The 27,908-nt window shown below is 33.0% G+C and overlaps 1 protein-coding gene across 1 annotated transcript; it reads left to right on the top strand.

The window, feature by feature from the left end:
• Nucleotides 1–105: 105 nt before the first annotated feature.
• Nucleotides 106–27,908, top strand: LOC114195039 (LEAF RUST 10 DISEASE-RESISTANCE LOCUS RECEPTOR-LIKE PROTEIN KINASE-like 2.4). Its single transcript, XM_028085436.1, has 4 exons — nucleotides 106–227; nucleotides 24,354–25,162; nucleotides 26,177–26,200; nucleotides 26,680–27,908. The coding sequence occupies exons 1-4, from the start codon at nucleotides 106–108 to the stop codon at nucleotides 27,906–27,908; spliced, it is 2,184 nt and encodes a 727-aa protein (XP_027941237.1).

Here is a 27,908-nt window from a genome sequence, read left to right as displayed (position 1 = left end):
TTTATAAAACTTTTAACGTCAAACTTTTCTAAATCTTTATTTCAGTCCACTCGTCCTTAAAAACAACCGGTCTGACATCCACGTGTTATACGTGAAGATGATGAAATGGCAGAAGCAGAAGATGATCCTCTAGAAAAGCTGCTTCTAAAATTACACAAGTTGAAAATAGGACCGGTAGAGCTAGAGTGGGAGTTAAGAGTATTTGGCCTCCATTGTCATGTCCCATTGTACATAAATCTGAATGATACACTAGAGATCATTACAGGAGACAAGATGTTAAATATTTCAGTCATACAACTATGGTGCATGTAAGATTTTTTTTATTGTATTTCATATTTAAAACAAGGAATTGGTACCTTTTAATATTATACCTAACCGTCTTCTTGTAAGTACATGGACAAAGTCATTGTGGACCAAGGTCGATCTTCCGTCTATGGATTCATTGAACCTCACACAATTCAACCTTCTGGAAACTCACCTGACCACATCAAACTTTATTTGCAAACATGGATGGTTGAGTCAAATAGAGAGATCTACTTTACACCATACATTGATTCGTAAGTGTTTTTGCTAATAATATTTTGTGAAGTATTATTAATTATTTTGGCTAAGTACTTGTGATTGATGGTAGGTATCATTGGCAACTTTGTCTCATCATTCCAAGACAATGCCTAGTTGTATGGTTTTGTTCATGCCATAGGAAGATTCCACCAGCTTTTAAAAACATGTTACAAGAGTAAGTATTATTTTTTTTTTGATTCCTAACCTATGTATCTACTTAGTTATAAAAACTTACATATGTTTTATGTTTCCAAAATTTCATTAGAATTGTGGGTAAGCGTAGAGGCCAACAACTTAAAGTCATATATCCAAAGGTTAGAAATCATTCATTTTAAAGTTATTAATTTTTGTATGTCAACTTATGACTTTGATGTGTTTATTTTATTTGTAATGTTCGGTGTAACAAGCAAGAAGATTCATGGGAATGGGGATATTATGTCATGTCTTGGATAAGAACAATCATTCGAGCTGCAATTAAAGATGAATGGATAGAGGTAATTATATATATCTTTCACATATTATAAACCATATCAAACTTTAAAGAATGATATTCATACATAATGAAATTGTATTACTTTTCCAACGATTCAAGAATCCATCACCTCTGCCAGATGACATTATCCACACACTAAGACAGGAATGGGCAGCATATCTATTGGAGAGATGGAGTTGATACCACATGAATTAGAACTCCTTTTAAAAACTTTATTGTACAAGAATTTCATGTTGAAACTTTTAGCTTGTTGTTATTTATATTAGTTTAGAATATATGTTGAAACTTAAGTTCTATTATATATAACTGTAACTCCAAAATTGTGCTTAAAGTATTATGAAATTGTTTTGGGAATTTTCTGATTTTCAGGTATATGGATGTTGTAAAAACAGTAAATTTTTTTAAAAAAAAATGGAGCAGTTTGACGTTTGGTGTGCCCTGATAGACATTATTTAACGTCTGACCGTACCAGGGTCGCGTTATTTAACGTCTGACGGGCTCTAATAGACGTTAAATTGCTCAGGTTTTTCCCTCATTTCAATGCAAAAATTGACGTCTACTGTTATTGGCCCCGACGTTGGATAATGTCGGACTCTTAAAGGACCGACGTCAAGTGGCATCTGCTATTTTTCTGACGTTATTTTGACGTCACCTGGTACGACGTTGGTGTTTGGGCAAACGTCAAAGGTCGAAAATGTCGGACGTTAAAAGGCTTTTTTGTGTTAGTGATTAACATAATCATTTCATTATCAACTACTCGACTATAGGAAAAATTTTCAGAACATTCAAGATTAGTGTACCTAGCATCAACGTTCGATACATCAAGAAAAATAATTCATTTCCAAACATTACTAGTTTCAGAGACCTGGTGAAAAAAGTATTTAAGAAGTATGGATAATTTCTGCCAAATAGAGAGGAAAAAAAATGGAATTAGAAGAGTGGAACGTTTCATACCCTCATAAACTTCAATTAGGTTGAAATAAACAGTTGCATCATTCTTTCCCTTTCTCGCTTCACTCACTTTCCCTATATCATTCATCGCCTTTTCCGACCTACGCTTTCTGCGAGGAGAAACCCTTTTAATTCTCTACCTCCGCGATCCCTTGTATCTATCTTTGCTCCTTCTTCATCTTTTACTCATATCCTTCCTTGCTAGAAACCCTAGGCTTGGAAGATGTGAAGGATGGCTTTGACAAATTTGAAGATAAAGGAGGAGGAGGAGGCAAGGGCAGAGTCGGGTTTGGGAATGTCGTTGTTAGATGCAGAAGAGGAAAAGTTGAAACCTTGTTTCAATCTTGCAGCACCCTTTCACCCTTAGAAACCCTTGTCGATTCTTCACAAACCCAAACATCACGCCTTCTCCTCTTTCTTTTAGAATGGGATATTGAGATATTCCTCACTTTTCAATTGCAAAATTCGCCACTAGAGGTTTAGTGGTCCCAACTTCTTGAAAAACAAGTTATTGTACCACTATATAAAAATAAAAACATAAGCAATTTAAATTGTGAACTCAATCATCAAGTGACTTTTGTCTAGGTTCTTCTCTTGTTTCTTCATCATATGTTAAACTTGCATCAATTGTTGTTCTAGGTACATGGTCCCAAAACCAAATATTTTCATCTTCATTAACCGTAAATTGATCAAACATTGAACTTCGTAATTGATCATCCAAGTGCTTTTCCATATCACCATTCTCTAGATCACCATATATATCAAACAAATCTTTAGGGGTGGTGTTAGTAACAACATGCCAATCATCATTTAGGTCTTTTGTATAATACACTTGCTTTACTTGAGATGCAAATACAAAAGGAACATTTTCATAGATCAACCTTCAAAAATTTATGAGTACCAATCCAAAACCATCTTCTTTAATTTGAAACCAATGACATTTGAACAAAACAAACTTGAAATGTCCATAGTAATCCAATTTAACTATATCTTTCAAAACTCCATAGTAGGTAACATTTTCTACCAAGGGATTTTCATCTTTCTTGCTTCTAAACTTGACTATAGATGAAACAACCATAACCCCTAAATTTTGTGTTTTTCTTTCATGACTTTCAATGACAAACTTAGTCATTTATTGCATATGCAGAAAATCTTCTCGCAACTGTATTTGGCCCTTTTGACAACCTGTTGAAAGTTCCATGTTGACTAGAGATAAGGCAATTTCATAATATATAAGTGAGCTGCAAACATCACTTTACAAGCCAGTTTTATGGGGTTGTGTTAGGCTTAAAGGTCCACTTCTAACATGATATCAGAGCCATTGTTTTAAAAAAAGCTTATCCTAGTGAGATTTCTTGGACATTCTGTTCCACCTACTATAGGGTCGCTATCGGACCACCCATTTCTAGACTCCCGCACGAGATGTATGTACCTCGGCGTGATAGGGGTGTGTTGGAATATAATAACGTGTAGTAATAATATGTATTCTTGAGTATGCATATCTTCTTACTTGAGAAATGGTTTAATAGCATCAGAATTGAATAACACATATCGACATGTAAGAGGATCCAAACTTGTCATGACTCCATCTCCTATAGGACCATCTAAACTCCTTGCTTGTTTATTGAATTGTTTGGATATCGTCATCTAAGTTCTTGGAACAAAATGTCAAAGATTGATCTTTAACTTAAGAAGAAACCTATGAGCATAAAAGTATAAAACTAAAGTACAAATTAAAAAGAAACCTATAAAAGCACAAAACTATAAATCAAATTACCTCTCAGTTGGATACATCAAACAGTAATGCACGGGTCCTGCAATTCTAGCTTCATATGCTAAATCTATTGATAGATGAACCATTATAACAAAAAAAGATAGAGTGAAAATTATTTCCAATTCGCAAAGAATCAATGCAATTTCAACATCCAAACATTCAAATAATTCAACATTGATAACTTTGGAGCATAAAATCTTGAAGAATGAGCTTAACTTAATTAAAAGTCTTGCTACTTCTTTTGGTAACTTAATTATCACTAGAAGCGCCACACTTGGGGCATATATCTTCATTCTCATGCTCTTTCCAAAATAGGATGCAGTCATTAGGACAATATTTAACAGAAAAATGTTAGAAAAATGTTACTAAATCTAAAAAATCATGTAGTGAATAGAATTGTATGGAGTATTTTATGGTACAATAAAATTGATTTTTACCTAAATCTTGTCATAGGATTGTTTCAATTTCACAAAAAGTGTACCATTCTTACTTCTAGGTAGATAAATTAGTAACAATTTTAAAATGTTACAAAAAGGCAATTTGTAACATTTTTTAATTGTTACGAAATAAGATAATTGGTAACATTTATTTAAATGTTAGAAAATATACAAGTAACATTTTCTTTAAATGTTAGAAAATGTATAGGTAAAAATTTTCAAATGTTAAAAACAAATTAAATTTCACAACATTTTTTAAATGTTAGTAAAGATGCTAATTAGTTACATTTAAAAAAATGATACGAATATTACGTAAAAATTTTACTAAAACCTTTTGATAACATGCATTAGAGATAACATGTGTATAAATGTTACCTTTGCAAATGGTAACATTTTTTTAGGCTTTAGCAACATCTTTTAAATGTTATAAAAAGTAATATATTTAGTAATAAATTTGTTTTAGTATATTTATCAGAACTTCAAAGAATTGCTGAAAGAATAGCATAATACTAACTCACCACTTTGTTCAACGACATTGAGTAGATGGAGACTTGACTTGTAAAATAAAAAGGAGTTTGATAAGTTAGATTTATTTATCATTTTTTGATTCAGATATGATTAATATTTTATTTTTTTTCTTATATTGATTGTACTATAGGGATCGGATTGGTCGTTATTCCATAAAATCGGTAACCCGAAATGGTCGTGAACCCAAATGACCGTTGAACCCAATATACTACGAACATTGCAGCCAGATACATTGTAGCATAACAAATAGCATGGTTCCTGACCTCTATCTACACCTTATATGCACAAGGTCTCTTACATAGCAGCAAAACTGGTGAACTATCCAGCCTTTTCAGCTAAAGAGGAGACATGCACAATAACCAAATATATGTAGACAACAAAGTTTGTTATGTCGGTATGTTGCCGAACCAACTCTAACTTAAGCATAAATAAGGCAAAGTCTAAATTAAGCATTTTCAAATGATATTGGGCCTAAAGCACAATACCAATAAAGCCCAGTTAGGTCCTATAGAGATTGGTTCAAAGGCACTTAAACCTAGTTAAAGCCTAACCCACGAGTAAACCGAGCAAGGAAATTACAAGTGATTAATCCTTTATAAATAAATTCAGACCTCATTAATTAAAGGTACGCAATTCATCAGAGCATAATCTGAAATTTGACTTTAAGAGCTTTTGCTGACTTTATCGTCAAAGTATTTTCAACAGGTAACGACCCCATGTTCCCCCTAAGTATCCACTAATGAAGACATCATGAACAAGACCGTAGAGTATCCATCCGAAGAGCCAGATAAGGTTTGATTCCCCTAATAACTTAACATTATCCATGCAGGAACATTAATCTTTTTTTGCTTATGTTTTCCGATTTTTTTCTTCGCTTCTCTAGTGACTTGAATATGCAAATATATATGTAATATCTTTTCTATGTAATTTTAACGTGTAGTCTTTCAATAAAGAATTATCTTTCTCTTAATTTTCATCTTCAATACACTTACATGGTAGTAGTCTAACTTTGCGTCATTGTTCTTTTTTTTTTCTTAATGGTCACTTCTCAATTCGATCATCTCACCAATCCGGCCATTGCTCTTTTTTGCATTTAGGACAAAGTTATGCTCTCATTCTTGTTTCACAACCTTTTGATAACAACAATTATCAGCACTAGAAACTATATGTGTTTGTTGCTCTTGTAAAGAACAAAGAAAAGTTTGTTCCTTGTACCCTCCCTTTTTAATAAACCAAGAACAAAGAACATTTTAATAAATAAGATGCAATTCTAAAAAAACTTACTAAAAACATAAACAAACAAAACGAAAACTTTATTAGTGTACTTTCCTTTTTCCGACATAATATAATGCAATTCAACTAAATAAAAATATGTTTCTAATATATATCAATCCTTTTCTAGCAACTTCTTATCAAATTTATTATAATGTTCATCCTTAATATTTTTTAATCTTATATTTTAATATTATAAATTATCAAAATGTCAACAATATACAACAATAATAATATGGAGCGATCTTTTGCTAGAAACTAATATGTTTAAAACTAATATTATTAATGAACTTATCAAACTTATTATTCCATTGCTTTGAGGATTTTTTTATCAGACCATACAAAAATCAATTTAGCTTATAAACACAATCGTTCTTATGTCCTTACCTCAAATCATTTTGGTTGCTTCATGTAGGTGGTCTCTCCTAAGTATCCATATAAGAATACAATCATAATGTCCTTTTGTTCTATATGAAGGTTAAACTCTTCAACCTTGACTAATAATATCTATAGGGGGTTTTGCATAACGATAAGAGAGAAAACATCATTATAATCAACTCCTTTCTTTTAGTAAATTCTTGGGCTTCCAATCCCATTTTGCAATTTTTGTTGATCGGTTCCGAGATTACCATCTTCAAAATTTAAAATTTATTTATAATTGATCAACCTAAAACCTATAAGCATACAAGCAAAAGTTTAAGTATTGCTTAGATGAAGCAACTTCATCTCCTCATTCATGGGTCTCGCCATTGAATCTCCCACTAGTGCATTTTGGACTTATTAACTCGTCCTATATGCAGGGATTCTAGCACAAATAAGATATACGAAGACACGGTGCCATTTTTTGTAATTTCTGAGTACTTTAATGCCTCAATTTTCATTACAATTGAGGAAAACTAGGTTTTATGTCTTGATTATCAATACAATGGAGGCATATGTCTATAAAAAATTTTCACATTTCTCGCTATTTTGAAACTTTTAAATTTCATCGTGAATTTTATGTCTCGGTTCAAATTTAACCAAGGCATCTGACCTAGAATAGGCCTCGGGCCTTTTCCAACCGAGGCATATAAGGATTTATGTCTTAGTTTCAATTAACCGAGGCAATAAGTATTCCTATGGTTAAAAAACCCAAATTATGAACAATATTGTCTTCATCCTCGCCCACAACAGTTGCTCGTCTTCTTCCTCTGGCTAGCGTTTCTTTCCTCCATCACGTAGCAACCATGCTAGCCACTCATGCTCATATCACCGCTGGCGTTCCAGCGTTGCGGCATTGTCTCTATTGCTGCCACAATTTTTAGTTTTGTCCCTCCACCACACATTTTTGGTTCGTTTTTGCTTCTTCTCCATTTTTTTTTTTTGCATTTTTTGTATGTTCTTGGGTTTTCAAGATTGAATTTGATATTCTAATGATTTTTTCTAGAAATTGGGTTTGTATTTTGATAGAAAAACTTGGATGGAAAACCCCTAATCTCGAGAGATGGAAACATGTTCCTATCCGTGCGACGACTATTGTGTCTTAAAGGCAGGAAGGGAGGCTAAGGGTGCTGGAAGGCCGAGAGAGTGGAAAGTTGGAGAAGAGAAGACTCGAGAACGTGGCAGAGGAGTTTCTGTATTTTTTTTTAAATTTTAATGCATATTACGTCTTGTTGATTGCCATCAGAATCAAGGCAGTAATGATGGTATATGCCTCGGTTAAGAACCAAGGCAGAAAGGTGACCCTTTTTTGCCTCCGCTAGATAAGCCTTGGGTCTTAAAACGAGACCAAATGACCAAAATAATCGCTGTTGAAACCCTTTCCTGCACTAGTGCCCCCATTTGCAATGCAGATGATACACTAGAAAGTTCTTCTAATACTATTAGGGGTATCGAGAAATGGAAAGCAAATATTCAAGAGATCGAGAGACGTTATGGGATAAGAGGTTAATAAGGTAAATTTCACATGGATAAGTGATGGTCAAACTTCAGGATCTCCTCTTTCATCCTTCTTATCATCATACTTGCGGTACCCATTTTTTATGCCCCTCATCTTCTCGCTTAACGAAATGTTGACGTCTCCTACCCTAATAAGCTCTCTTATGTCTCTCAAAGTAAAGCATACGTCAATCGTCGGACCATTGTTGCGATGGTACCTGCACTATTTGTTCATATCTACATTAAGTGGGATCTCAAACATCTATGGTGGTGGGATGAGGTCAGCATACAAAGCTTCCTCCAAGATGTGTGACCTAGGAGCGTTGAGGGGTGCATAGTTCGTGTTTCGAATAGGCTTGCGCTCTCATTGCCAAACATTGCTTCGAGGGACGGGTGCTTTGTTAGTCTCCATCTCCATAGGGAAGATGTTGGTTTTGACATAAGCTTTATATTTCCTCATATCCTCCACCTTTATGAAGTTGGCAGTGTGTTGACTCAAATCATTAATCCTAATGGGGGATTAATGCACAACTTATCAGTGAACGACCCTATCTAGAGACCATTAATCATATATTGCAATATGATATCAGGGTTCAAAATCTTCACTGTAAGGGAAACTATGCCAAATTTATCAATGAAGGCTCTTAAGGATTCTCATTGCTCTTGCCTTATGTTGTAGAGAGAGAGGGAGGAGACGTCATGATCACGGCTTGGTTCAAAGTGGGTTGTAATTGATGAGTTTAATGTGTCGAAACAGTCGATGGAGAATGGTGGTATGTTAGCGAACCAATCTAGAGTTGGTCCTCCTAAAGTAGAAGAAAACGCTTTGCACAAAACGACGTTGTCAGTTGAGTAAAGGTTAATCTAGTTGGTGTACATGCCACACACTCATCAGGATTTGAGGTGTCATCATAACAAATATTGGGGGTCTTCCATTGCTTGGAGAGGGATGTTTCGGTGATGCCATCAATGAAGGGATGCCAGTGGCTGCTCTTTGTTGTTAAGGAATTTTAGGTCGCGCCCCTAGTCATAGGGGTTGGATACTCGCTTTCTTCTTTTGTTCGTTAGCGGCTATTCCTCTAGATAGGGTCCTCGACCCTACATGCACAATGTCATTAATTATTTGACCCTTAATCTGCTTCTCGACCTCGATCTTCCTTTTCAACCTTGCATTCTTTTCTTTCAAGGCCTCCATCTCTTCAACATTTTGTTTCGTATAGTCATCATAGTTCTGTTGCATCTTTGTCTGAGCTTCTAGTATAACAACGAGGTCAATAGAAGGTATGGCTCCTCTTACCACTACTATGTTCCTTGTAGACCATTTCTTATGGCTTCAAATCTTCAGAGCTTCCTCTTCATAGAATATTTTGTAAATTCACCTAAAAAGCTTTAGGGGTTCATGAACTCAGTCTCGAAAGGAACTCATCTTCTAAAGTTGCAAACAAGGGAGGGGGTGAGGTGTTTGCAAAAGGTACTTCGATGCCAAAGTCAGTTTGAGATACCAGAAAATAAATGTTAGAGAAAACATAATCATGTACTTCATAAATGTGCCTTTTATACTAGGATTGAGGTAATTAACCTTGGATTTACCTTCTTTGAATGATGGTTATATCGGCTTGGTTCATTGGAACAATTAGAGAACATATCGTCGTAGAGGATCGGTATGTACTGACCCCGGACTGTGTACTTTGTAGGGTATCTTGCTGCATATGGCACACTAATTTTCTAGGCCGAGTACCTATAGGACACTTTGACCATGTACAACACACTACTTTATACGGTAACGATGCTTTATCTGGTGTAATTTAATTATGTGTTTGGTTAGTCCAACATATTTTCATTTTCTTTTTATTACCTGTGAGGTGATGTCGGCATGAATTTATTTAGAAATGTGATAACATGATTTAGGTTTGAAGTTGACAACTTAGTGTGGGACCTTTACAATATGCAGAAAGTAGTGAAGCATCGATTTATGCGTCCACAACATGGCCGAGAAAGGATTGACTATCAAATTTACAGCAAACTGCACTCGCCATTCGCAAGTTGCCTAATCCACCCGACTCCATTTGTATTTGTTTTCACGTATTCTCTTATCTCATTATGCAATATTCTAAAACTTATAAATTAGGACTAATCTATTCATTGAGAACGTATAACTTATGTTTTTATTGAGAGAAGAACATACTTCTTGATCAAATATTATTTTTAATGTTATATGAATTGATCATGAAAACATTGAACCAATCATAATGTTTCAGGATAGATCTCATAATTACTATATATACAGAAAATATGGTTACTTAATTTGATTTAAAGTGAGCGTAATGCTTTTTACAGTAATCATCTTGTTAAAGTTGGTGGAGTATGATTTTATTTTTGTAATTGCTTTATAAGTTAATAACCTTTAGTTTCATAACCATAATACTAGTAAAATAAATAAACTCAATTGCCGGAGGTAACACGCATTAATGCTGTTAATTTTAGTATGCTTTTAAATTATATGTAAGAATTTAAAACTTTCGATATAAGGTCATAGAAAATTATAATGTGAAATTAGAATTTGTCTATGTCTTAAACTTTGATATATTTTGGTTCTTAAATTATAAAAAAAAATGAATGAATTTAGTGCTTTTAATCCAATTAGATTAATTTTTTTTGGATGCATCAACACATTTAACAACAAATATTGAGACGAGAACTTTTTATCCGATATAATCAACTCAAGTGCTAACATAAAAAGCGTTTGACAGATAAAAAAATTAACATTAGTGTTCAAAGAACTAAATCCATTTATTTTTAAAGTTTGAGGACTAAAATATATCAAAGTTTTACATTGAGACAAATCTCAATTTCGCATCAAATTTCAGAGACTAAATATATACTTAACAAAAAAAAAGACAACTCACTGTAATTAAATAATTAATGTATCAAATGTGATAATAATAGTTTACAAAATACAAATACAAGAATAAATTAATTATTTTTCATTTATCATACAAAACTATTTACATATAATATAAGCATCAATTACATTACACTTTCATAATAGAGAACATACAACACAAAAATTATAATGGAATAACATGTATTCAAGAGTACATGAGTTCTTAATTGTATATCAATGAAATAATTAAATTTAAACTTATCATACTCAATACCTTTCACAAGATATGACTCAATATAGATTAGATATTTTTTCACTAGTAAAAACTAACACATGAATTTCAAAAACACAACTGGTAAAAATCAACCTCAATTTCTTATGTTAAGACGGTCCTTGCAATTGCTATAAGGATTTTCTTCAACCTTTCATCACTTACTGTCTTATCTATGTAATTAGATCATTAACTAAACATATGATATCATCATATCATCCCATGTATCCATCACCCCACATCCACATAAAGGTCACACCACTTCACTACAGAAAATGGTTTTAGCACAGATTATTTTAGATATTGAACTTCGGCTCAACAACCGAAGCATTTACAGGCAGAGAAAAAAGGGTGGCTATTTGACTTTGGTTATGAACTAAAGCATAAAGTTCCATATTAACCAAAGCATGAAACGATAAATAAATATAGGACAAAAAAAGGTATTAGGTTTAAGTTATCTCCATAGTAAAAGCCTAATATCCTTAAAATTAAATAATGTTTTAAATTAGGAAGACTATTTGTCTTTGGTTATTACTTGAACTAAAGCCTAATACTCTTAAAATTAAATAATGTTTTAAACCATAAAGGATATCGGGCTTCGTTTATTACCAAAACCGAAGCCTAATACCCTTAAAATTAAATAATATTTTTAATCATAAAGGGTACTAAGGTTTGGTTATTACCTTAACCGAAACCTAATACCCCCTTTATGCTTGGTTTTGGTTATAATTGAAGCCTAATGTATAAATTTTTTAAAATATATTTTTTGTTTTTGTACTACATATTAAACCTACAAATAATAAGACAGAAGCAACACAGAAGTAGCACATTATATTTACGAAACCTATAATAAACCAAAATCTACATACAACAATATGATATCCTTACAACAAGTGGCATGGCTTCGACCATACAACGGTGTAAGGACAGTTGCACTCAAGGGTGACGATGAGCTAGTTCGTAAAGGAGGAAGGAAGAAAAAAATAGTAGAAATGAAGTGGCCACCTTTGAATCTTTCATGAAGATTAAGCCAAGAAAAACCTTTAGGCTTCGGTTATTTACCGAAGCCTGAAAGCTAATCTGCTTCAGCTATTAGTAAAATTGATGCCTAAAGGATAGTACAAAAATAAAAAATTGTAAATTCCTATCAAACTGAAGCATAAAGATCATATATGATTCGACTTGTTAGGAACCGAAGCATAAAAGTTAACGGAAATTTGAAAATTGTTATTGCATTTTTATATGCTTCTTTTTCATAAAACTAAAACATATAAGGCTATTTTAAATAGAAAAACTGCACTAGTGACATACCCATAGGGGGAAACACATACACAAAAGAACCATTTCATCGTACATATATCACATACAATATACAACATTATGTATAACATATACATGCATGCATCTCATCAACAATAATAATACCACATATGTATATAAGCATATTAACATATATAAATATCATCTCATGTTCACCATCTACATCATCTCACCATTATGTATGTGTGACTTAAGTAAGGGTGGCAAAGCGGGCTATTGTACAGTTTTGAACTTGCCAACTCGCAGCGACTCAGCCTACCTAGCTCGCCAACTCGTCAGGCTACAAATAGGGCGAGGCAGGCCACCTTGTTAGCCCATCTAACCATAAAATTTTAATTCCACATCTTTCTCACAAACACTGCTCAAAACTACAAATACATCCTTCTTTCTTCTTTACTACTTTTATGAATTTTATAGTCATTGCTCTCCCTTACACATTGTTCTCACTCACACACATTGCGCGAAACCATGAATGCATCCATCTTTATTCTGCACAAGTTTTCTAAACTTTTGTCTCTTTTTAGATGTAATTGCTTATGGGAAAAATTAGGTTTGCATTCTTTTTTTCTTCTTCTCTATTGTTCTTATCTTCTTCTCTTCTCAAATTCATTTAGTTTAGGGACACGAATTAGAGTTGCATCCCATCTTTCTTCTTCTATATATTTTCTAGTCTTCTTTCACTTCTTAGAGTTAATTGATTTATAGGGAAAAATAGGGTTAGAGTTTCATTTGTGCGTATCACCATTGGTCCACTCTACATCTTTCTCTTTTGTTATGATCTTGTCACTGTCACACATGTATTTGGTCATTATGATTACACATATGTTGCTTAGTTGTGGCTTGGAAAGCATCCTTAGCAAGAGTTTTAAAAGTGAAGGAAGGTTAGTTCATTCATATAGTTTTGCTTTGAGTGTGCCATTGCAAAATGACAATGGTATGCTTAGAATATTGATATGCCGATAATATTTGTATGCTAATATTAGGAAAAGTTTACTTTTCAATGATAATGGTATGTTGCATATTAGGAATTAAGTTTACTTTTTTATTTTGTAATAGGATTAAACATTAACAATAATGGACAAGTCTATTAGTAAACCTCTTTGTGACATTGGTGTCCATGACAATCATGTGGCTGAGAATGGGGCTAAAAATCCTATTAAGAAAAGATCTCAAAGTGTTGATCCTAATAATGAAAAAGATAAGTCTATAATATCTTATTGTTGGAAATTCTTTACTAGGATTGGTGTTTATGATGATGGAAAAGAAAGTGCAATTTGTAATGGTTGTAACAAAAAATATATAATTGGTGTTAAAAATTATGGGACTTCCCATTTAAAGAGTAATGTTGAAAGATGTGGTAAAAACAAATCTTAATATGCAAGTTAAATGATTTTGGACATGCAGAGAAAGTTGACAACAAAAAATCAAATGGTGTCCTGTGAATTATTGGCTAACTTAATATTTCGACATGGTTTACCATACAAATTTGTTGAGTATCAAGAACTTAGGACTTGGTTAAGTTATTTGAATCTTGATGCAAGTCTAGTTTCTAGAAACACTATTAACAATGACATATTGAGAATATTTACGAAAGAAAAATTTTTGCTAAAGGAAGAAATGAATAAATTTACAAGTGGGATTTTAACTTTTAATTTATGGACAACTTGCACTATAAAATTTATATGTTAGACAACACATTATGTTGATTCAATTTGGAATTTAGCTACCAAAATTCTTACTTTTACCATTTTCCTCCACCTCGCATTAGATTTGAGTTGTCTAAGAAGATAAATGAATTTTTGCATGATTAGGAAATTGAAAAATAAAATATTTTCTATCCTTTTGGATAATGCTTCTAGAAATGATGTTTCATAAAATACTTTAAAATGTTAGTTTGTTTTGAAAAATTCACTTACTAGTGATGGTGAGTTCTTTCATATGCGTTGTTGTGTACACATTTTAAATTTGATTATTTAGGAAGGTTTAAATGTACTTGGTGATGCTCTAGATCAAATTTTGGAGAACGTCAAGTATGTTAAGGATTCTACGAGTAGAATGATTAAATTTAAGCAATGCCTTTAAAAAATTTGGAATATTCATGCATCAAGTGGTTGTGTCTAGATATTCCTACAAGGTGGAACTAAACTTGTGTTTATGATTCAAAGTGCTTTTAAATATCATCAATTTTTTGGAAGCTTACACTTAATGCTCTTAAACCCTTTTGTTGCCTAATGTAGTAGATTAATAACCTGGGTATCAATCCAAGGAAATGATAAAGTGATGAGTGATTTAGGCATGTGAAATATCTAAATTGTGTGTGTAGCATAAGGGGAATGCAATCTAATACTCTAAGCAACAACGAAAAGGTCCTAAAATGCTAATGAAATGATGAATGAACTATATCTTGTTAGATATGAAATGGTGATTTAAGCCAAGGGAGGATTGAATTATTTGTTTAAAACTTTTTCGAAAGTTTAAAACCCCTTTTGATTGAATCAAATTGACCACACAAAACATGAATGCAAAAGTTATAGGATAGTACACTTTCAATTGGTCAAAAAATAAGACAACAAGTTAGTCTGTTCATACACCTATGAATTAGTTGATTAAAATTTCAAAACAATCAACTAAAATTTTGGAAAATTATGCAGAATACAGATTTCACGAATTTCACTCAAACAACATACTTTTACACACAAGATTCGTTCCAAATAATATTTCTAACAAGGTTGCAGTATCATATTACACAGAAACGCATTTAAACATAACAAAGAATGATTTGGTTAGTTTTCTTTAGATTTTAAAGTGAGTGAGATGAACGAAAGAGAGTTAGACAGTTGTTTTTATACTGGTTCACTTAGTCACAAAGCTATATCCAGTTTATCAGGACAACCTGAGTCTGGTTTCCACTATATTCAAAAGTTTTAAAAATCACACACTAAGATTACACTTTTGAACAAAGAAACTCACACAAAAATTTAGACTACAACCATGCAAGAATCACACTCACAAATTTGGACTCACACCAAGAACATATGAAAAGGCACAAGAACTACAAAACCTGATGGTGGCTCTCCCTAGCCAACCATACACAAGATCTTCAAGTTACTCCCGAGCCAAAATTCCTACAAAGAGAGTTTTTCAGTGATGAATTACAGGTTTTTGTGCTCAAAAGAAATCGTGCCTCTACTCTCGAAAACACAACTTATATAGTTTTGTCTTAAGTGAAATCAATTAGTTGAATTTTTCGTACAATCTATTAGTAAATTCAGTCGATATAGACTGATTGAATACATTCATACCAGAAAGTATATACAACAAGCATTTTGACCTATTAAACCCTTTTTAACAGATTAAAAAGGACACAATGAAACTAACAAGACATCTCAGCTATGTCATATAATTGTAAGTTTTGAAATGGTTGAAAAGCCAAGAAGAGGGGTTGAATTGGCTAGTTAAAAAATTAGGCAATCTTTAAAGGCTAAAAACTATCTTTAATTGAATCAATTCGATCACCAAGTTTATAAGCAAAAACTTCTAGACAATATACTTTCAACTTACTAGACAGATACTGTATTGGTATAATTAATTGATTGAATCAGAAAAATAGTTGACTAAAATACTGGAAAAAATACAAATATGCGGATTTGTGATTTAGAGCAAGAACAATGTAAAAGATCAATCAAGACAGGTTCTAATTGATTATATAAACATACTCAATGCTGTAGATGCCACCAAAACACACAAGAATATAAAAAATATGGTTTAAATCTAAATTCTTTAAACTTTAAATGATAATGCAAGAGAGAAGGGTTAGAGAAAAGGTTAGAGCACAAGATTTTTATACTGGTTCACTCAAACCTGAGCTACATCCAGTTTATCAAGACAACCCGAGCCTGACTTTGCACTATTTCAAAAGATTTATAAAGTTTACACTCTTACACTTTCAAAATAAGCAAAAACACACACACAAGATTCTTGAATCACATAAGAAGCACAACAACACAACAAGACACCTCTTGCAGACTTGAAAAACCATTAGACACACACATAAAGCTTGAGAAAGATCAAACCTAAATGGTAGCACAGTCTTGCCTACCAAAAACACCTTCTCAAAGCTTCAACCACAAGTAAAAACCTCTAAGAATTGATCCAAGATCAATCTTCAACAGCTGCAGTCTGAATGATCACGAAAGAGAGTGAATTCCAAGGTTTCTAGAACAGTTTTACGGTAAAAAATGGTCTTGTTACCTCTCTTTCGAAAATCATAACACTTATAGTCAAACTGTTACGAAATTCAACAGGTTGATTTCACTTAACTTATGTAAAATCAATCCATTAAAAATTAAATCAATTGATTGAATAAGTCATAGTTTGAGACTACTACAGTTAACCTTTTAACCTGTTGAAAATCCATTCAACAAATTAAAAGACACATTTTAACCTGTTGAAAAATATTTCAACAAATTCAAAAAACACGATAAAGACCAAATACATCAAACTATTGCTAAGAGGTAAAAAATGTGAATTACAAACATCAAGCATTCTTTCCTAATGATTGATTCATGTGGAGGGCACATTTTCAAGGCTTGTTTAACATGAATACCACCAAATCTCCATAACTTCATCAATGTAGGCATGATTTCAAAGCAATGGCTTCAAGTTAGTTCAACATAGCTTCATCAAATCTTCATGAGACACACCACCCAGGCTTCACATGTCAACAATATAGCCTACCAATATGGTATAACATGTAACCATCATATTCAAAAGAATATTTCCATATTTAATACAATAGAAACATGATATTTGAATGGATCTTCATCAATCTTCATCAACCACATGTTATCTCATGCACTTTGATTTATCAAATCTTTGGACCAAGCTTGCTTGTATTAACAAATCTAAGACTACATAAAATTTGACAGGGTATATTGTTTTTTTATATCTATAATGAATTTTAATGCATGGAAATCATATATGATTGTGTGGAATGTATTAAAAATTGATATTGAACCTATTCTAAACTATCAAACTACCTAAAGCAATGTAGAACAATGAAAATGCAATGTATTTTTGAAAATGCCTAAGTGAAAACTGAAAATTTACAATGTGTTCAACAAAATGCTACAATGAACTAAAAATGAGATTTATGCAAAAGTAATGCTTAGAACAAATTCATAAACCTAAAACAAAGTATGATATGCATGCAGAACTAGAAAATAATGCAAAAATCACAAAATCACGATTGAAGACCACATTTCTAAATTTGACAAGGAACAAGTTCATCAGCTTTTGACAAAACTTGTAGAATATGGTTTTAAATGTAAATTTTAAGCTATATGCTTTATAAATGCACGAAACCTATTAGAATCACGAAAATGATATACAAAAAATGTTCAAAATCATCACACAACATCAAATTCACAAAATTACACATGTTAAACCTGACATGGTAGAACTAAAGACTAGCTTAATGTGACGTAAAAATTATATTTTCCTATTCTACTTTGCCCAACTATTTAATTTCGCTAAATGAAAATGCAAATGTGTTTATAATGATCTTAATTAACTAATGGAATAGAGAATTAACAATAACAATGATAGAATTGAAAATATTAATTCTAACCTAACATATGAAACTTAGACTAATTGAACTTATTGTGAAAATGTAAGAATTGAAATTCTAAGTGTAAACCTAAGATTGATTCCACAAACATGATTCTATCGTATAAACAAATGGAAACCTAGAATTAAAACTAGAATTAAGCACCAGAAATTAGAAATCAATAGCCAAACCAAACATAAAACTAGTGGCGTGAGAGACAAACGAACTTACCTAGAACAAGTAAAAGAAAACAAAAATTGAATCGGTAGAGAATTGTAAAGAACTGAATGAAGAAAAACCTAACTAGCAATCACACTAAAATATGTAAGAAATGATTATCCAGCTCACGTTGTAGTCAATATAATCTTATTCTTCAGAGGAAAGTGTTTACAAAGCTTAAAACTAAAAAAATCTTAAAATGTAAAAATGTAGTTTTATCTCTTTCGAAAATCTAAAAATATTCGCTTTATATGCCTTGTCATTGGTGATTCTTAAAATTTGAAGAACATGAAATTATAAGTCACTTTGATTGCCTAACACCAGTACAATAATGTACAAATTGTTTTAACTGACTAAACTAACTTAACCTAACACATAAGTAGTCGGTTACCATGTCAACTTCCTCCCAATGCAACTGTTGTCAGTGTAGGTTTGATTAGTGCACAAAATATGACTTTTGGAGCTCCCAACTCGTCTAGGTCACCACTTAAGCTCTAGTAGGTTCTAAGTCACTTGTTCAAGTTCAGCTTGACAGTAGGTTCGCTTCTCATGCAAGACTTCTATGCAAAGCAAGCTTAAGTAAAAACTTGTCACAATAAAGCCAGGACTGGTAACGTGAGGTGCATCCAATTCCAGCTTTCAGCAGGTTTCCTTAATTTTGTCCAAACTTCCTTCTAAAATCCTCTCATGAGAAATGTACAACACTAGACAATTATTTACAACACCTAAAAACACTTATTAAAAATTGAAATACGTATCAGAATTAAACAATCAAAGTTAAGCTAGATTATGCACAATCACTAAGGAAAAATTAACAAAAGAACAATTACAAATCTACTTTAGAACTAGGAATTAAAATATGACTTCTACTATTTTATGAGCTAGAAATTAACCAAAATTAGAATTAAATTAAAATCATAGCTAAAAACACTCTATCAAAACAAATTTGCAACAATAAGGAAATTTACTATAAAAACTAAATTAGTCTTAGAAACCAAGAATTAGACATTAAATGTAACACTGCTTTGAGGATGTTACTTGGAAGTTAAAGCCATAAACAATACCTCAACATATCTTTAATACCATCCTAATTAAACAGAAACTTCTCAAAATTTTTATTTCAAAAACAATCAGCAAAACTTCATCTAAATAAAAACTTTATTTCCAAAATAAGTCAACATTAAACCAAACCAAACTTGTATAAGTCATTGAAGGAAACTTATTACAAATCCTTCCAATTCGAATCAAAACTTCTAAAAAGTTAATTATTACATCTTATTCATAAGAAAAAACCATTCCCAATTCTTTCCAAAACTCCCGAAAGCTTTCCCAATCACTGGTGCAGGAAAGGGTTTCGGTCGCGGCTATTTTGGCCAATTGGCTTTGGCTTAAGATCGGAGGCATATTCAACCAAGGTAAAAAAAGTGACTTTTCTGCCTCGGTTCACAACCGAGGCATATTATGCCTTTACTGCCTTGGTTCTAGGGCAACCAAGGCAGAAAAGTGAAACTTACTACCTTGCTTAGGGAATAACAAAGGCTTAATAGGCATTAAAAAAATCAGCCATTCTCGTTCTCACTTCCACTTTTTCCCCACCGATCAATCGTTGCCTGAGTTCCTCTTCGTCATCATCGTTCGATGGTTGCTTGAGTTCCTCTTTATCATTGTCACTAGACAAACTTTTTTGGCTTGGCTTACCCAAAAAACAAAAGTAGGTAACTAGATTTTACCTCGGGTCCTTTAGAACCGAGGCTTAAACTCTTTCTGTTCAAATTTAAAAATTCAAAAAGGCGGGAATGATGAAAATTTTGAGAGGCATTAGGCCTTGGGTGTGTAGGAACCAAGGCAGAAGGCTAGTTTCTGCCTCGGGTGCAAGACAAACCGAAGTATAAAATGTTGCAAAAATTTCATAATTGTTACCACATGTTTGTATGCTTCGTTTCCTTTGTGACCGAGGCATAAAGGTTGAGTTAGAAAGCCAAATATGCAGTAGTGAATGAGTCTCCTCACAACTATGCTTATGCAACTGCATCTTTATCAACATATGATGTCGTATAACACAAGTTATACGATCATCACAATTGAAAACCACAACCACCAACATGGAAGGGTGAGTTAACCAAATAAAACATCACATAACATATATTGCCAACATACAAATCACCTAGCATGATCACATATGTTTATTCTCTCATAACCAACCATTTTCCTTCCTTTCGTACCAATGCCTGTTGGAAAGGGCCTTTCCCTTACTTTCTATAAGAACTACAAGAAACAACTTTACCTGCTCACCAAAGCCTTATTAAGAGCACTCTTGCAAAGCACATGTCAAAGCTTTATGGTCGAAAGAAATTCTTGTACCCGACTCACTAAAGCCCTCTGGGTAAATGAACCAACCTGACTTTATGGTTACAAGAGAACACATACACCATCACCACCTACATTCGTACACCCATATAAGATCATCGTATGATCAACCACACCTCAACTCATCATGTGAATCCATTAGAAAATGACTTATCACATCACATCATACATGTATCACAACAACAAAACCTACAATCATATTCAAAACAAACCAAACAAACAAAAGAAGCAACCTAACAGTCAAAACGAACAAAACATGCATTGACAAACAAGAAATCTAGTAGACTAGTGACCACTAGTTGGCCAACGACCACATTACCTTGCATTTTTTTTATTTCAGCAAATGCATCAGTTGCCTAGTGACTAGTTTGCCTCACCACAGTCCCTCGCCCAACAACAAACCCTATTGCCAAATGACCTGACAAGTACAGGACTACAAAAAACAATGTCCAAAATTTATTTGGTTAACTCTAAAGCACCAAAACTTGGAATACACCAAGTAGCACTATATCAATTTAAGGTTTCTCTTAATCCTTCACAAGAAATTTCTTTGTTACCTTTTAACCTTCCAAAGTATGCACATAAATGAATATAATATAATTCATTTAACCAATTTACCACTTTGAACATGAAAGAATTTATGCACTAGATCACAATTAGACATGCACCCACTCAACATATGCAATATAATAAGAATCATGCATAGGTCAAAATCATGCAACCAAAATTCATCACTAAAATTTATGCATTGAACTCCGAAGCCAAAAACAACAAAACAACCATTTCCATAGAAATTTATCAATCTAATAACCACTTCCATGCTCTTATGATATCACCAGATTGACAATTGTAACACCCCAATTTTGGGATTTCACTTAAGGTTAGAAAATGAACGCGTTTGGCAGAAAAGCATTATCATTGAAAATGTACTAATAAAAAAACTTGTAGTTTGATTTAAAATATTCAAATAATAGTTGCGAAAATAAAAATTACATAATTTCCGGTATCTGATTTAAAACAACTAAACAAATTATAATAAACTCCTGAGTTCACCCCATCCTCTCGACGATCTACTTCTTGCCAGAATCCTCTGCATTATCAATTGCTCCTGTACAACACACACGTCATACAATCATTACACACACAACAAACACACAAAACAACCAAATAGGGTAAGCTAACATAAACAATGATATATAAAAGATTCTTAGTAAAATAATACTTTTCAAACAAGTAACATCCAAGTATGATGCTTAAGTATTATAATCACAATCAGATTCTCAGCATACAATACATGAGAATTATAGACTACCAACAAAGTACACATCACCATATCATGCATTGAAAATAAAGTTCTATCGAAAAACCAAACAATACATTCAAGCAATGAACTTAAATAGTGTTTTCAAAACCAAAAGAAGCAACAAACACTAAAGTACCAAGCCACCATTTTAATTTAATAACCCTCAACCATAATATTACTTGTAACCAAGCAAAAGACATAGCATTGACATTGCAACTATGGCTATATAACCCACTTTAGCAAGATAACCATCACATGATATAAGGCACAAAGTAAAGCCAAAGAACACACTCATCCCATCAAAGGCCACCAACACATTAAAACATAAGACAACTAGTAAAACCAAATGAAAAGCTAGTGAAACAAAATAGAATTGCATCCAAGAAAGAGGACTTAGTTATTGACCCAAAAGTGGCTACACCTTACCATGTAAAGTGAAAAAGAAGAGAAACCCAAAAACTTATGGAAGTGAAAATGCACTATTATATGAGCCCTTATGTACTGCACATTAAGAAAGGTAATACTATATTTATGTAACCTGCACTCATGTGAATAATTACAAAACCCTTGCATGATGCTGCCACTCATTTTCGTAAACCACAAACAATGCCCACACATACCAACCCAAAATAAAACAAGAAAGACATTGACCAAACCTTTCCAAAGTACCAATGTCCCATCTAGCTTTAATTACCTTATCCCACATATATCTATAGCAACTTACTCATGTATTGTGAAAGAAAGTCACGCTTGCTACAAAAACAAAAAAACACAAGATCCATGCATTTACGTGGTTAAAGAAAAACCAAAGGAAATTGGACCCCAATTTCCTACCCAACAGATAAAAATGTGATGTTAACATGAAACTAAACACAAGTTACCCCACACTCCTAAATGTGCACGTTGCTCCCAATCATGCTAAAAGACAAAAACTAAACTACCTACAAGGCTCTAAGAAAAGAAACAAAGAGAAACTATGCCCATAAACGTTGTGGCTGCACTGTAAAACTAAATGACCCTTCTATGCATGCTATGGTTCTCTAACCATCAAACCAAAAATTGATATAAAAAAAAGGAAAACCAAAAATGTCCATCATCGAGAAGTATATCAAAATAAAAGATAACAACTGCACCATTCCACTCTAAATATGAATCAAATTTGGAATGTGAAAAATAATGCAAAGAGAGAAAAGTCACAATTGTAACATCCCTACTGAAAATTACGTCATTGAAATAAATAAATAAATAATTTATAAAACAACCTCATATTTTCATTATTCCCAAATGCTGGAAAATTAAAACAAATTATTCAAAGCACCAAAGATTTATTGAAGCTAAAATAATAGCCTTATTACAATTTCCAAAATCCAATAAAGATAACAAAAAACATAAATCAATTCCTAGCTTGAATCCCAAGCTAGCCCCACTTTCTGTCTTTAAACGTCAACAACATCACTTGTAGCATTATTTGCTCCCATGTAACGAATCACACGATCATCGCCAAACACAAACAGAAAGGGTGAGCTTATAAATAGAATAACATATCAGTTAACATAATAAAAGCAATTCACCCATCTGATTCATCCCAGTTAGTTTTTGGCCAAGACCTTAATATCCCAAGGATTTTCAACCTTCAATTCAGACAAACAGTTAGCTTTGGACTCAGGATTTATGATGCTCACACAAACATGCCCGCTCATGGTCATGCCTCTATGAACCTCCCCGCTCATAGGCCTACTCTACGAACTTTCCCGCTCGTAGTCCTGCTCTACGGACCTATCTGCCCATAGTCCAACACACGTGATCCACTAGCTACGTACCTCCCCGCACACATTATCTCTCAAGTGTGAGCATAGAACATACAAATCTACCTCGCTCGTATCCCTTCACGAGAGTAACTGGATATGAACCTCCCCACTCATATCATCACATGTTCACCACCATCCATGAACCTACCCGCTCATGACACAATATCTCTTAATCCAAGTCTGCATCAATGCGTACAAACAACACACAAAAATCCAAGCCTGCAACAATATTGCCTGGCTGGAACCACACAACTACACTATTCTCGCTTAAGCTAGAAATCTTCGCCCAAGCGACCAGGCCTGATCGCTTAAGCTAGGGTCTCTCGCCTGAGCGATCGCGTTATAGTGTCACAATGCAAATTCTCGCTTGAGCGAGTTCTTCTCGCTTGGGCGAGATCGCTCTTTGCCTAGAACCAAAGTCTCTCGCTTAGGCGGCGAGTCAAGCAGAAACAACACGAATTCACACGATTTCTCGCTTAGGCGAGGAACTCTTGCCTAAGCGAGATGCTCTGTCGCCCAAAACAAGACTCTCCGCTTGAGCTTGCTCAAGCAGAACCACACAATCCCCACAATTTTGGAGGAACTCTCGCTTGAGTGAGATGCTCTGTCGTCCAAAATATGGGCTTTCCACTTGAGCGAGATGCTGGAGAGAGATGGTGTTATTGTTGATGTTCTTGCTGTTTCTGGTCCAACAAATATGTGCGATAAATGAGCAAGAGTACGCTCTTGATTGTCCCACTTCTTCCTGTGGGAAAATCGCAAACATAAGGCCTCCATTTAGGTTGAAAGGTGACCCAATATATTGTGGCGACAACAGGTATGAGCTGGATTGTGAAAACAATGTGACGGTGTTATATTTGTACGGGGGAAAATATCATGTGCAGGCCATCAACTACAATAATTTCACAGTCCGAGTGGTTGATCCAGGAGTTGAAGAACAAAGCTTCTCACTTCCACGCTATTTCCTGTCTCAATCCAATTTCACTGATAATTATCGTGCTGTAGATCCATACCGAGCCACTCAAGCCCAATTGTCTAAACTTAGTTTTAACGAGAAGAGTCTTTTCAAGCACATAATTTTCATGAATTGCAGCCATCCAGTGAGTGAGAATTATAAGTACGTGAACACTACTCCGTGGGTGAAGTGGGAGACAAAAGGGTATACATATGCCATTGCTGGTGACTTAACAGCAGCGGACTTTGAAGTTGGTTGTCGTATAAAGCTGCTTTCTCCGACGTCGTGGTGGGGTTTGCACGCAAATAAATCTTCCTACACTATGATGAACTCAGCGCTACTTTATGGATTTGAGATGTCGTGGCTACATACTGGCTGTGAGGATGAATGTGGAAACTCATCTCATGGCGAGTGCTATTTCGACTCTTCCATCCTCAAGCTTCAATGCACCCTCTTCTGCAACGATATATTCGGACTACTGCAAACGGAATGTGGTAAAGGAACTCAAATTCAAGTTAAATTAAAATTAAAATTTCTTCAATTATATATCATTATACATGATAACTATATACATATATATTATCAATGATCACCAAACCCATCGTGTTAAAACTAATTTTAGATATTTCTAAGCAAAGCTTCCCATGTCTATATTTATATTTTTTTTATGACTAATACGTCACTCTGTTCATTAATTGTATGCTTTACATGAACTTTTAGAAAAGAAGATACAGGCGTTAGAAGTTTTAAATAATAATAATTTTTGAAACTTGTTATTGGGTATTTCCTTTATGGCATTATGCAGTAGGGCAATGATAAGATGACACTTATATTTTTTTTGACATGATTTTTATAATGGGATAGTAAAAACAATGTGTTAAATAAATGTAGAAACGTGTTAAAATGTATTTTTTCTATGCGGTATTAAAGTGATAAAAATAATTCTGAAAATGATATTTTCTTTCGATATTTTCAGGTACAGGGATATGGTTTCAAGTGCTAGCTTATCCACCATGTAAGAATAGTACCACCTTAATTTATCTGCTCTTTGATTTGGATGTGTCATTACTTTATTCAACTATATACTTTTCCATTATTTATAAACTCTACAAATATATATATCATTTCATATTTATTAATCAAGTAATAAAACATTGCTAAACATATCTTACTTTTTAATTAATAAATCTATATTTGTCCCTCTTTCATGTTGACATGAATTGACTAATATGTAGCAGCAAAAGAACTAAATTTTTTGATATAATTTACAAACAATTTTTTTTCTTTTGGTGTTCTTATTATTACTAAGTTGATGGTTGGTATCAAATTTTAGAAACAAAGTTTAATTTTCTTTTAATGTTATTATTATTTGTTATCGAATTTTGGAAACCAAATTAATGTTTTATTTTAACAAATATATTTTCTTATAATATCCCATGTTAATTAACTTTCTTATCAAACAAATGTTTTTCCCTCTATTTACTCATTTAGGTATACTTTTCTTGCAGATTTTGTGACTTATGTTTGGACAGGTAAATTGTTCTACTTGTTTATGCTAAAAATAATATTAGTTATATGCTGGCTTTTTAATAGAACATTTATTATAACAATTTGTGTATGATAGTCTCTAGAACTTCGTCTAATAAAAACCTTTATAGAAACTAGATTTCACACTCTTAAAATAGTGCAATTTAGAAATAAAGTCTAGTTATTGATTAAAAAACAATGACTCAAAATTATGATAAATCAAAATACTCTCATATAACAAAATTTAAAAGTAATAATATAATTATTATAATTGATCTTTTAACATTGTCCTCTCCTTACTTTAGTAGGCGAATTCAGGAAGTTATACTTATGTACAAACTTTAAAAGTAATTATATAATTTCATAAGTGAACTTTTAACATGTACTCTTCTCACTTTATTAACCAGATTTAGGAAGTTCTACTTATATGGTGCCGACTTACACATTTTTTCTTCACAATTACATTTGTAATTTTATTTTTCAGGAGTCCATGCAACAATAAAAGAAGGGAACCTAATATTTGAAAAAGTAGACCTTAGCTTTGCATCAATATCATTTATCATTGGACGCTATGCTTTACCATTATTCTTGCTACTCAGATTTTTGTTTGCGGTGACATTACTTATTGTGATTTTGATATACAAATGGCGGAGAAGGCATTTATCAATGTATGAAAATATTGAAAATTATCTAGAAGACAATAACTTGATGCCTATTAGATACTCATACAAGGAAATCAAGAAGATGGTTAAAGGTTTCAAAGAAAAATTGGGTGAAGGAGGTTATGGCTCGGTGTTCAAGGGAAAATTATCTAGTGGAACTTGTGTGGCAATAAAAATGCTAGGTAAATCAAAAGGTAATGGACATGACTTTATCAATGAAGTTGCTATCATTGGAAGAATACATCATCAAAACATATTACAGTTAATTGGATTTTGTGTTGAGGGTTCAAGACGTGCTCTTGTTTATGAATTCATGTCCAATGGATCTCTTGATAAAATTATTTTTTCTAAAGACCAAAGTGTAGATTTTGGTTATGACAAAATATATAATATGTCAATTGGGATAGCTCGAGGAATTGCTTATCTCCACCATGGATGTGAGATGCAAATTTTGCATTTTGATATAAAGCCACACAATATTCTACTTGATGATGATTTCATTCCAAAGGTATCTGATTTTGGATTGGCAAAGCTATATCCGGTAGATAATAGCATTGTCACCATGACAACAGTGGGAGGAACAATTGGATATATGGCTCCAGAATTGTTTTATAAAAACATTGGGAGAATATTTCATAAGTCTGATGTTTATAGTTTTGGAATGCTTTTGATGGAAATGGCAAGTAGAAGGAAAAACTTGAATCCCCAAGTAGAGCATTCAAGCCAAATTTACTTTCCCTCTTGGATTTATGAAAACATTAGAGAACAAAAAGATATAGAACTAGAAGGTATCACAGAAGAGGAAAAGAAAATAGCAAAGAAGATTATTGTAGTTGCACTATGGTGTATACAAATGAATCCAAATGATCGTCCCTCTATGAACAAAGTAGTAGAAATGCTCGAAAGAGATATAGAAAACTTGGAAATTCCTCCAAAATTTTCTTTATATCCATGTGAAGCTGCGGAAAACTCCAAACAAACAATAACAAGTGAATTTATTAGTTATTCTAGTACTCTAGAGAATCAGAACCAATCCTACAATAGGGTATAA

The sequence above is a fragment of the Vigna unguiculata genome, chromosome 8 (genome assembly GCF_004118075.2).
Source record: "Vigna unguiculata cultivar IT97K-499-35 chromosome 8, ASM411807v1, whole genome shotgun sequence".
Taxonomy (NCBI): Eukaryota; Viridiplantae; Streptophyta; class Magnoliopsida; order Fabales; family Fabaceae; genus Vigna; species Vigna unguiculata.
This window is presented reverse-complemented; position numbering and strand designations above follow the sequence as displayed.

Excerpts from the sequence above, each read along its gene's own strand:
- LOC114195039 (XM_028085436.1), top strand. The coding sequence starts at position 106 with ATGGCAGAAGCAGAAGATGATCCTCTAGAAAAGCTGCTTCTAAAATTA. Across the intron at positions 25,163-26,176 it reads ACTACTGCAAACGGAATGTG|ATTTTGTGACTTATGTTTGG; the intron begins GTAAAGGAACTC and ends CTTTTCTTGCAG. Across the intron at positions 26,201-26,679 it reads TGTGACTTATGTTTGGACAG|GAGTCCATGCAACAATAAAA; the intron begins GTAAATTGTTCT and ends TTTATTTTTCAG.